Source organism: Hypanus sabinus, chromosome 28 (genome assembly GCF_030144855.1).
Source record: "Hypanus sabinus isolate sHypSab1 chromosome 28, sHypSab1.hap1, whole genome shotgun sequence".
NCBI lineage: Eukaryota > Metazoa > Chordata > Chondrichthyes > Myliobatiformes > Dasyatidae > Hypanus > Hypanus sabinus.
This window is the reverse complement of record NC_082733.1, coordinates 29,541,147-29,553,551: the sequence shown is the minus strand read 5'-3', so window position 1 is coordinate 29,553,551 and position 12,405 is coordinate 29,541,147. Positions and strand designations below refer to the sequence as shown.

At 42.4% G+C, this 12,405-nt stretch overlaps 1 protein-coding gene across 1 annotated transcript; it reads left to right on the top strand.

The window, feature by feature from the left end:
* The first annotated feature begins 2,775 nt into the window (after positions 1-2,775).
* LOC132382316 (gonadotropin-releasing hormone II receptor-like) lies at positions 2,776-11,000 on the top strand. The gene is made up of 5 exons (XM_059952451.1): positions 2,776-3,282; positions 7,032-7,233; positions 7,391-7,400; positions 8,148-8,158; positions 10,600-11,000. The coding sequence occupies exons 1-5, from the start codon at positions 2,776-2,778 to the stop codon at positions 10,998-11,000; spliced, it is 1,131 nt and encodes a 376-aa protein (XP_059808434.1).
* The last annotated feature ends 1,405 nt before the right edge of the window (positions 11,001-12,405 follow it).

The following is a 12,405-nucleotide window of genomic DNA, read 5'->3' as shown; positions in this document are numbered from 1 at the left end:
CACAATCCTAAGTGGCCTTTCCCTTATTTTAAGATTGGATGCCCAGCTGTCAATTCGTCAGCATGTCAAGCCCTGTAAGAATTTTGTAAATTTTGATGAAAAATCTTTTCATTCCTCTAAACTTCAGAAATTCAGTCTACTCAGCTCCTCCTCATACAACACACTTGCCGTACCAGGGACCAATTTAAAGCTTATTAGCTGCTCTCCTTTTATGCCTTTCTTTTAAGTAAGGAGAAAAAAATGCAGCTCCTGAAATATATAAAGTTATACTGCTGTTTTTGTCCATAAATTTCACCTGGTTTTTTATGTGTTAATCTATCCTTGGCAAAACTAATACATGGAAGTGGGAGGAGCTGTAGACCAAGACAGCAGCCACAGAAAAATTTTTTGACTGCTCTCCTGAATTGATAAAAATAACTTTCTTTAGTATCCCTTGCCTCCACTATGTGCTGGTTGGATCACACATCAGCTCTGCATTCTGAGTCATGGCTTCCAAAGAATATAAGGCCGTATTTGGGATGTGAAAAGAGTGCAAAGTTTAGGTTCCTGGAATCTATCAAAAAAAGGCTTGCTCTGCTGATTGTAAGCTATTCTATTTAACCTTGCAATTTGTATTGTGATCTAATTGTACTTTTGATTAGTTAATAGGATAGTTATGCATAGCCATAATATGTATTAATTATCCACTGTAATGATCTCTTAAAATAATGTATTCACCAATACAATTGTCAGTAATGTAACAAGCTCTGTAATATCCTAATAATGTGATAATTGAAGTGCATCTATTTTGATCATTCTGTTGTGGTAACTAATTGGTATTTAATTCTTTAACATTTTACTGTATCAATTATCTCATAATTCAATTACAATTTCCACTAATTGAATCGTCATTCAAATTGCATTCAGTTTAATAATATCTATAATTAATGCTGAAGCTAAACATCATACTAATCTAACAGAGGCACCTGACTTTATTTTTTTCCCAGTAGTAAGATAATACATCAGAAAGAAAATGCTGCAATGCTTGCTTTAATAACATGGTTGAATTATATATATATCTCAATCAGCTTTCTCAGTTAATCATGTGTGGGTGATTATTAAGGGCTGAAGATACTAGCAGGAGTGAAATCTGTAAGAAAGGGTTGCAAGTACAATTATTTTAACTCAAGTTAACTGCCTTCAAAGATTTCCTATTTGCTGTTGGATGCTTTTTGTATAGAATTGGTAGCATGCTGTCTTTCAGTTGTGCATTTCTATTCTTCATCAGAGCAAATGGCCATTGAATATTGGTGCTGAAACCAATTGATAATTATAAGCATTTTTCAACAGAAGGGGAATTAAACATCTTGCATGCTTTTAGCTTTGAACTACTATACCAATTGTTTAATTATGGATCCTACAGCTGCGGCTCCATGAGTATTTATAAAAAGAAAACCAATAGTACTCCTACTGCAGCTCAAATCTACAAAATAATTGCGAGAGAGAACGCAAAGCGCTCGCAGAACTAGAACTAATTTTCATTGTCATTTTCCGACACATTAATATTTCAACTTTTAATGTAAAAATTCTGAAGCTCTCGCTGGCCTTTCAAATGCAATACTCAAAAGCTGGTGAAGAGCAGATAGATAAGGATACCATAATGCAATTGTCTACAGTGAGATTTTCAGCATCTCACTAAGATACTCTGACTAAAAGTGGCGTTAAGAAAAAATGCTGACCTAGTAGTTCAATGTCAAGCTTTTATTCATTATTAATGCTGAGAATGTATTACAACAGTTCATCATCTAAAGATTACAGTGCGTATGTACTGTATATGAGATTACAAATTTTCAGATACAGGGTCCTTATTGATGGTTTAGCCTTTTACTTAATTTGCTTCAATGAATGACAGTCGTTAAAAAGAAACAAAACATGATATTAGTAAAACACAACGAACATCAGAAAAATTTAACAAGTGATATAAAAGCTTTTAAGAACAGCAATCTTGTGTGATCTGAAAGGAAAATTGGACATGTTATAATGGAAAGCCAGCAGCTGGGGGAATGATTTTTGATGCTTCAGCCCAAGGAAGGGTGCATTGTAAGTATTTTCTAAAATTCTAAGCAATGATATTTTACAGTATAGATAATTTACTCTTAAGATTTTCATAAACAAAATGTACTCACTTGTACAATGTTGATATTAATAAATAACTACTTTTTCAGTTAACATAGACAAAATGCTGGAGGAACTCAGCAGGTGAGTATGGTTTGGGTGGAGACCTTTCATCAGGACCTGATCCGGTTCTGTCGAAGGGTCTCAGCCTGAAATGTTGACTGTTTATTCATTTCCATGGATGCTGCCTGACCTGCTGAGTTCCTTCAGTATGTTGCGTGTGTTACTCTGGATTTCCAGCATCTGCAGAACCTCTTGTGTTTCTTTTAATTTAGAACCTTTTACATTAGGAGAACACAATAGGTATAAGACCAGAATTCTTAACATGCATTCATGTAACTAAATTGAACTCAGCATCACTGAAACTAGATATCAATGATGTCAGTAGATGGAAAACATAAAGCAAGTCCGCATGTGTGTAGGTAGAGAAACAGTTAACCTTTCAGTGTTACACAAGCTGTTTTTAAAATTAAGTAATATTTCCTATTTAGTTGGCCTCCGTGACAAGTCTTTAGTAGAAATCCAGTTATGTGCTTTTAACAAATGGCTCACTTCCAGGAGCATCAAAGATTACATTTCTCTGATATGGTTATACTCTGTTCCACAGACGGGGGGGATTCGATGGCATTCGCTAATCAATCAGACCAGATTCATACTTTAGAGTTCAAATGCTCCAACGCAAGTCCAGCTCCTCCCGAGGTGTGGATCGTGCCAGCGTTCACGGTGGCTGCTAGGGTTCGAGTGATCGTCACCTTCTGCTTCTTCGCCGTGTCCATGTGCAGCAACACGGCCATCCTGCTCAGCATCTTGAGGAGAAAGAGGAAATCCCACATCAGGATTCTGATCCTGAGCCTCGCTGCTGCAGACCTAATAGTGACTGTCTTAGTGATGCCTTTGGATGCCGTCTGGAATATAACCGTCCAGTGGTATGCAGGGAACGCGGCGTGCAAAGCCCTAAATTTCCTGAAGTTATTCGCCATGTACGCATCCGCTCTCATCCTGGTAGTGATCAGTATGGATCGCCATTCGGCCATCTTGAACCCGTTCAGATTTCTCAGTGCCAGTCACCGGAACAAGTTAATGCTCTCCGTAGCCTGGATTGCAAGTGCACTATTGGCATCTCCTCAGGTGCATCCTCCAGAGAATGGCCCAAACATGCTTTGAGCCCTTTACAGTCTGTATACACAGCAACTTTTACCATTCACACCCTGCAATAGCACAGGCATTAGCTACTGTACAGTCCCTTCCTGGTGTTACTGATAACATGTTCTACAGAATTACTCCCTCTCCACAGGGACACATCACATACAATAGCATCGCCCACTCTTACAACCCTGGTAGCACTCACGGAAGCTCTCTAGTCACTCCGTCCGTTCCAACAGCACACCATCCATCCTCAATGTTTTGGAGTCATACAGCATGGAAGTCAAGTCAAGTCGCTTTTTATTGTCATTTCGACCATAAACTGCTGTACAATACACAATAAAAATGAGACAACGTTCCTCAAGGACCATGGTACTACATGAAATAACACAATACTACACTAGACTATGTGAGACAACTTAAGGCTACACTAGACTACATAAAACAACAGAAAAACTACACTAGACTACAGACCTACATAGGACTACATAAAGTGCACAAAACAGTGCATTGCAGTACAATAATTAATTAATTAATTGGTTAATTAATAATAAACAAGACAATAGGCACAGTAGAGGACAAATTTCAATATAATAATAAATGATGTCGATGTCAGTCTAGACTCTGGGTATTGAGGAGTTTGATGGCTTGGGGGAAGAAGCTGTCACACAGTCTGGTCGTGAGAGCCCGAATGCTTTGGAGCCTTTTGCCAGACGGCAGGAGGGAGAAGAGTTTGTATGAGGAGTGCATGGGGTCCTTCATAATGCTGTTAGCTTTGCGGGTGCAGTGTGTAGTGTAAATGTCTGTAATGGCGGGAAGAGAGACCCTGATGATCTTTTCAGCTGACCTCACTATCCGATGCAGAGTCTTGCGATCCGAGACTGTGCAATTTCCGAACCAGGTAGTGATACAGCTGCTCAGGATGCTCTCGATACATCCTCTGTAGAATGTGATGAGGATGGGGGGTGGGCGATGGACTTTCCTCAGCCCTCGCAGAAAGTGGAGATGCTGCTGGGCTTTCTTGGCGATGGAACTGGTGTTGAGGGACCAGGTGAGATTCTCCGCCAGGTGAACACCAAGAAATTTGGTCCTCTTAACGATCTCAACGGAGGAGCCATCAATGTTCAGCTGAGAGTGGTCACTCTATGCTCCCCAGAAGTCAACAACCATCTCTTTTATTTTGTTCACATTCAGAGACAGGTTGTTGGCTCTGCACCAGTCCGTTAGCTGCTGCATCTCCTCTCTGTATGCTGAGTCATCGTTCTTGCTGAGTCACGGTCGTGTCATCGGCCAACTTGATGATGTGGTTCGAGCTGTGTGTTGCAGAACAGTCATGGGTCAGCAGAGTGAACAGCAGTGGACTGAGCACACAGCCCTGGGGGGGCCGTGCTCAGTGTGATGGTGTTGGAGATGCTGCTCCTGATCCGGACTGACTGAGGTCTCCCAGTCAGGAAGTCTAGGATCCAGTTGCAGAGGGAGGTGTTCAGGCCCAGCAGTTCCAGCTTTGTACTGAAACTGCTCTTCAGTACAATGGGTCAGAACTCGGTTTATAATCACTGACATTTGTCATGAAATTTGTTGGTTCATGGCAGCAGAAAAGTGCAATGCATAAGGAATTACTCAAAGCTACAACAAAAAAAATATTTTTTATAAGTGCAAGAAGAGAGCAAAATAGTAAGTTAGTGTTCATCACCATTCAGAAATCTGGTGGCGGGAGGGAAGAAGGTGTTTCTGAAACATTTAGTGTGTGTCTTCGAGCCTCTGTACTTCTCCCTGATGGTAGTAATGAGAAGAGGGCACGTCCTGAATAGTGAGGCACATTAATAATGGATGCAGCCTTCTTGAGCCACCTTTGAAGATGTCCTTGATGGTGGCTGGGTTAGAGCCAATAATGCTGTCTATGCCACTCATAATTCCCATCTAAGCTAGTACTAATTGGACACATTTGGCTTATGTGCCTCTGAACCTTTCTTATCTATGTACCTGTCTAAGCACCTTTTAAATATCCCTTCTTAAATGTCCTTTTTTAAAAGTATCTTTTTAATGTACCTCAATCCATGTCCTATTAAATCACTCCCCTCTAACCTTAAACCTATGCCCTCTAATTCCTGATTCCCTAACCCTGGAAAAAAGTGTGTGAATAAACCCTAATATGCTCTCCTGGTTTTATACACCTCAATAAGATCATTCCCACATTCTTCTATGTTCCAGTAAGTAAAATCCCAACTTGCTCAATCTTTCTCCATAACTCAGTCACTCAACCCCCGTATCATCCTTGTAAATCTCATCAGCAGTCCTTCAGAATCAGCTTTAATATCATAATCGTTGGTATATGTCGCAAAATGTGTCGCTTTGCGCCGGCAGTACAGTGCAATATGTAATTTTAAAAATTAATCATCATTAGAAGTTAATTAGTAATGATTAATTTTCAAACTATAAATTACATTAAGAAATATATATACACAGTACTGTGCAAAAGTCTTAGACACATACATAAATAACTAGGGTGCCTAAGACTTTTACAGAGCACTGTATTTGTCAACATGGAGTGGAAGGCAACGTTTTGAATCTGGTGGGAGCAAGTGATGTTGGGAATGGTGAGGGTGGAGTGCCGCAGGAGGGGTGTGGGATTGCTGGTAGAGAAGGAGAGCCAGAGACAGGGGGTGGCACAGGTGCAGCCACATCCAGCACTGAGACATCAGGCGAGTTCATTTGATTCCAAACAATTGGTTTATTGTTCACTGCAGAATGTCTCCCTGGTGTTTCCTGCTCCCTCCCCTCTCTCTCCCCCTTTTCCCAACAATAATTCCCCTCTTCCTGCCCCCTTCCCATTCTCAGTCCACAACAGAGACCCATATCAGAATCAGGTTTATCATCACCCATATATTTCAAGAAATTTGATCAGTACAACATGAAATTACTACAGTACTGTGCAAAAGTCTTAGGCACCCCAGCTGTATAATAATGGTGTGGCCTCCTATAAATCGATAAGACTGGGAGACCACTTCACCAGCACCTTCACTCCATCACATGGTGCCCACTCATTTCAATTCTCCTTCCCATTCTGATATGTCAGTCCATGGCCTCCTTTATGTCGCAGTGAGGCCACACTCAGGTTGGAGGAGCAACACCTTATATTCTGTCGAAGTAACCTCCAACCATATGGCACAAACATCGGTTTCTCGAACCACCAGTAATTGCCCCCTCCCCCTTCATTCCCACTCCCATTACCCTCTCTCACCTCATTTCCTTACCTGCCCATCACCTCCTCTGAAGCTCCTCCGCCTTCCATGGTCTTCCATCACCTCCTATCAGATTCCCCTTCTCCGGCCCTTTATCTCTATTACCTATCAGTTTCCCAGCTCTTTACTTTACCCCTCCTCCTCTCCCGTACTTCTGCTCTAACTTCTACATCTCTATTCCAGAAACATCGACTGTTTACTCATTTCAAAGATGCTGTCCAGCCTGCTGAGCTCCTCCAGCATTTTGTGTACATTCCAGATATATGTGCCTAAGAATTTTACACAGTGCTGTATATAAGAGAGAACAAAAAAAAGCTCTTTCCAGCTTAATGACACCTTTCCTAATAGCAAGATGGCCTAAGCTGAACACAGTGTTGCAAATGCAGCCTCACCAACATCACTCACTACAGCACCCAACCATTCTACACAGGTAATGCACTGATGATGGGATGAGCACCTACAGACAGTAACGTGCTCTCTTTTTCTCCCCAGCTCTTCATTTTCCAGGTGAGGAATGTCCACGGTGTGAACTTTACCCAGTGCGTGACCTATGGGAGCTTCACTGAGCACTGGCACGAAACCTTCTATAACATGTTCACTTTCATCACCCTGTACATCACACCCCTCACTGTCATGATCATCTGCTACACCCGAATTCTGTGGGAGATAAGCAAGCAGACGAAGAGGAACAGAGGTGAGGATTGATTACTTGTTGTACCACTGTACACTGTTCGGTATCCTGAACTATTGCACACCACAGCTTTATTTTTCAAAGGAACAGTACTAAGGATAGACGTGTTTACGCAGTAAGTTAATAATTTATCTGAAGTCCTAATTTCCTCATAGGATAGATGGCAAGCAATAACCCCTTGTAGTTCTCCATTCTCTGCAGGGTATATTGCATATGAAATGACAATTTAATATGTCATTGGATGTGGGGCTGGACTGTTCCGTAGGTGAGCTGCAGAGTACCATAGTGGCACTGCATGGTATTAACGGAGGGGCTGCCCAGTACCATGAGGCAGTGGGGGTTGCATGGTAGCAAAGCAGTTAGCACAACATCTTACAGCAGCCAGCTGCGAGATCAAGTTCATTTCCCACCGCTGTCTGTAAGGAGTACGTACATTCACCCTGTGACCGCGTAGGTTTCTTCCAGCTGCTCCAGGTTCTTCCCATGTTCCAAAGATGTACGGATTGCGGCACTAGAAAACACGTTCCAAAGATGTATGGATTGCGGCATTAGAAAGCATGGTGACACTTGTGGGCTGCCCAACACAACCCTCACTGATTTGATTTGATGCAAACAACACAATTCACTGTACACTTGCTCATACGTGTAACAAATAAAGTTAATCTTTAAATCTATGAGTTCATCATAAATTCTGTTCGGAGAATAGATGATCTTGCATCCAAATGAGCTGGCGTTAGAGTCAGTCAAAGAGTCCTGAAGAAACACAGCACAGAATCAGACCTTTCATGTAATAGGCACCCGTTCACCCTCCTCCTGCACTGGTCTCAAATTATTTATTCCATAATCCCATCGACTCCCCGCAGATTCTATTCTTGTCTAACACTGTGATTTATAGCGTCCAATAACTTCCAACTCACTTGTCTGCGGGGTTGGGAAGAGGTTAAAGCATCTGGTTACACAGTCAGGCAGAAAGACTTGCAAACTCCACAAAGACAGAACCAGAAGTCAAGACTGAGCGTGGGCCACAGAGCTGTGATGCAGCGGCTCGACACAATCTGCAACACTACGATCCCTTTGATGTTGCACAACGTGAAGTTGTAAACCTGAGAACTGAGAGGTCAGAGACCAGAGGTTTGGTCTTTGGAAAAGGTAGGTGCTACGGGACTCCAGCGGAAAACCTTGCACCCTTTTGTGAAGTAACCATCTAAGACCAAAACGGTGGAGTCAGTGAGGAGAAGTAACCTTTAACAAGGAATTCTAAAGCCATCTACCCAGATTGGACTTGTTTGTCAGAGGCAGTAATAACTCGCTATAAATAACAAAATCTTAGAATTCTAGGTACAGTATAGAGTGAATTGAATTTTTTTTGCTTCAACATCAACAATGTATGCGGCATACACTTAGTGGTCACTTTATTAGGTACTTCCTTTACCTAATAATGTGGCCACTGGGTGTATGAGTGTGTCCTCCTGCTGCTGTACCCTATCCACTTCAAGGTTCAATATGTTGTCCATTCAGAGATGCTCTTCTGCACAGCACTGTTGCAACGTGTGCTTATTTAAGTTACCTGTTAGCTTGAACCAGTCTGACCTCTCTCATTAACAAGGTTTTTTTCACCCAGGGAACAGACGCTCATTGAATGTTTTCTGATTTTCACACTGTTGTGCCTGAAAATCCTAGGAGATCAGCAGTTTCTGAGATACTCAAACCACCTCATCTGGCACCAACAATCATTCCATGGTCAAAGTCACTTAGATCACATTTCTTCCCCTTTCTGGTGTTCGGTCTGAACATGAACTGAACCTCTTGACCACATCTGCATTCTTTTTATTTGCATTGAGTTGCTGCCACATGATTGGCTGATTAGATATTTGCATTAGTTTTATTTTTATTAAGAGATACGGTGCAGAACAGGCCTTTTTGACCCAACAAGGCGCACCACCTAGCACCCCACCAATTTTGCAATTAGCCTAATCACAAGGCAATCTACAATGACCAATTAAACTACCAACTGGTACATCTTTGGACTGTGGGAGGAAACCAGAACACCCGGAGGAAACCCATGAATTCATAGGGAGGACATACAAACTCCTTATAAAGCATGCTGGAACTAATCTCTGCACTCCGAAGCCCCAAGGTGTAATAGCGTTGCACTATTAATAAAGGTAGAGCAGTGGATATAGACTATATGGACTTCAGTGAGGCATTTGATAAGGTTCCCCACTCAAGCCTCATTCAGAAAGAAGGCACGGGATCCAAGGAGACCTTGCTTTACGGATCCAGAATTGTCTTGCCCACGAAGGCAAAGGCCTGGTTGTGGGTGGTGGTATTCTGCACGGAGGTCAGTGGCATTCCACGGGGATCTGACCTGGATGAGGAAGTAGAAGAGTGGGTTAAAAAGTTTGCTGATGACACAAAAGTTGGGGGTGTTGTAGATAGTCTGGAGGGTTGTCAGAGGTTAGAGCAGGACATTGATAGGATGCAGAACTGGGCTGAGAAGTGTGAAGTGGTTCATTTTGGTAGATCAAGTTTAAAGACAGAATATAATATTAATGGTAATAATAAAATAGCACTAATCGGCAGTATGGAGGATCAGAGAGATCTTGAGTTCCACGTCCATAGGATACTCAAAGCTGCTATGCAGGTTGACAGTGTTGTTGAGAACGTGTATGGTTTGTTGGCCTTTATCAACCATGGGATTGAGTTCAAGAGCTGTGAGATAATATTACAGCTATATAAGACCTTGGTCAGACCCCACTTGGAGTCCTGTGTTCAGTTCTGGTCACACTATAGGAAGGATATGGATACTATAGAGGAGATTTACGAGGATGTTGCCTGGATTGGGGAGCATGCCTTATGAGAATTGGTTGAGTGAACTTGGCCTTTTCTCCTTGGAGCGACAGAGGATGAGAGGTGACCTGATAGAGGTGTATAAAATGATGAGAGGCATTGATCATGTGGATAGCCAGAGGCTTTTTCCCAGGGCTGAAACACCAGGGAGCATAGTTTTAAGGTGCTTGGATGTAGGCACCGGGGGGGATGTCAAAAGTAAGTTTTTCACACAGAGTGGTGGGTGCGAGAAATGCACTGCTGGCAATAGTGGTGGAGGTGGATACGATAGGGTCTTTTAAGAGACTCTTAGGTGCATGGACTTTAGAAAAATAAGAGGGCTATGCAATGGGGAAATTCTAGGCAGATTCTAGAGTAGGTTGCATGATCAGCACAACATTATGGGTCGAAGGGCCTGTAATGTGCTGTAGATTTCTATGTAACATGTTCTGTGTTCTTATTGCTATGCTATTCTGGCATACAGGTGTACCAAACAAAGTGGCATCTGAGTGTATATTGACAGTAAGATTTATCTTGCAGCATCAACACCAACGGTGCAAAATGACAACATGTTAAAGGCACGAATGAAAACCCTTAAAATGACCATTGTCATAGTTGTATCTTTCATCATCTGCTGGACTCCATATTACCTCCTTGGACTGTGGTACTGGTTCAAGCCAGACGTATTGAAGAGGGTGCCAGAGTACGTCAATCATTTATTGTTCTTGTTTGGCCTGCTGCATACCTGCTCAGACCCAATAATATATGGGTTCTACACACCTTCCTTCAGGAAGGACATGGTGTCCTGTTGGAGATGGATACGAAGAGGGTTTTCCAGGCACAAAGCAAGACCCATTGGAAAGCCTTCACCGGTTGGTACAAATGATAAGGTCCTTGATCACATTAAGATGGACCCCGTTGTCCCTCATTCTGCCTCTTGAATAAAGTTCTCTAGAAAATAAAACTTCTCTTCTTATGGAGTTGCATCATTGCCTGGGATCAAGCCCCTCCCACAGATTTGCACACATCACTGGGGTGAGCAGTTCCATGGAAATAGTTTGATCAAATATTAAACCAAGGTTCCTCTGTCTAAAATCATTTGCTCACGTGAAGCTTCAGACCCTCAGCCCACCCAAGGGCGAATTCAAAGAAGAGCAGGGACATTCCGCTGAGTTCCTAGCAACAGTCCTCCCCCAACCAACAATACAGTATCACAATCAGAATCACAATCAATGTCACTGGCATATGTCGTGAAATATGCTGTCTTGCACCAGTAGTACGTTGTAACTCACAATAAAGAAAGCTATAGATTACATTAAGAATATATATAATCAGCAGTGCAAAAAGAGAGCACAAGAGCACATATAGTGAGGTAATGTATATGGGTCCATTGTCCATTCAGAAATCTACTGGGGAAGTTGTATCTAAAATGTTGACCATGAGGCTTCAGGCCCCTGTACCTACTTGTTAATGGTAGGAATGAGAAGAGGATATGCCCTGGGTGCTGGAGTCTTAATGATGGATACAGCCTTTTTGAGGCATCACCTTTTGGAGGATGTCCTTGATGCTGGGAAGCCAGTAATGGAGATGGCTGAGTTTACAATTTTGTGCAGCTTCATCCGATCCTGTGCAGTGGCCCCTCCATACCAGATGGTGATGCAACCAATTAGAATGCTCTCCATGGTACACGGTCTTTAGTGACATACCCAGTCTCCTCAAGCTCCAGATGAAAAATAGCCACTATCATGCTTTCATGGTGACTGCATCAGTATGTTAGGCTCAGTATTGATCTTCAGAGATGTTGATGCTCAGGACCTTGAAACTGCTCACCCTTTCCACTGATGATACTTTGGTGTATGTTCTCCCACCTTATCCTTTCTGAAGTCCACAATCAATTCCTTGGTCTTATTGAGTGCAAGGCTGTCGTTGTTGTAACATGCCTCCACCAGCTGATCTATCTCACTCCTGCACGCCTCCTCATCACCATCTGAAATTCTGCCAACAATAGTTGTGTCATCGGCAAATTATAAATGGTGCTTGAGCAGTGCTTAGCCACACAGTCGTGGGTGTAGAGAGAGTAGAGTGGGCTAAGTTTGCATCCTTGAGGTGCACCAGTGTTGATTGTCAGTGAGGAGGAGATGTTGTTTCCTATTTGCCCTGACTGTGATCTCCCAATGAGGAAATCAAGGATGCAATTGCAGAGGGAGGTACGGAGACCCAGGTTTTGGAGCTTGTTGATTAGTACTGAGGGTATGATGGTGTTGAATGGTGAGCTGAGTAGATCCAGTTGTGTAAACACCACCAAAATAATTGAACCTCCTGTTTGGCCTCTGTAAGACAGATGCT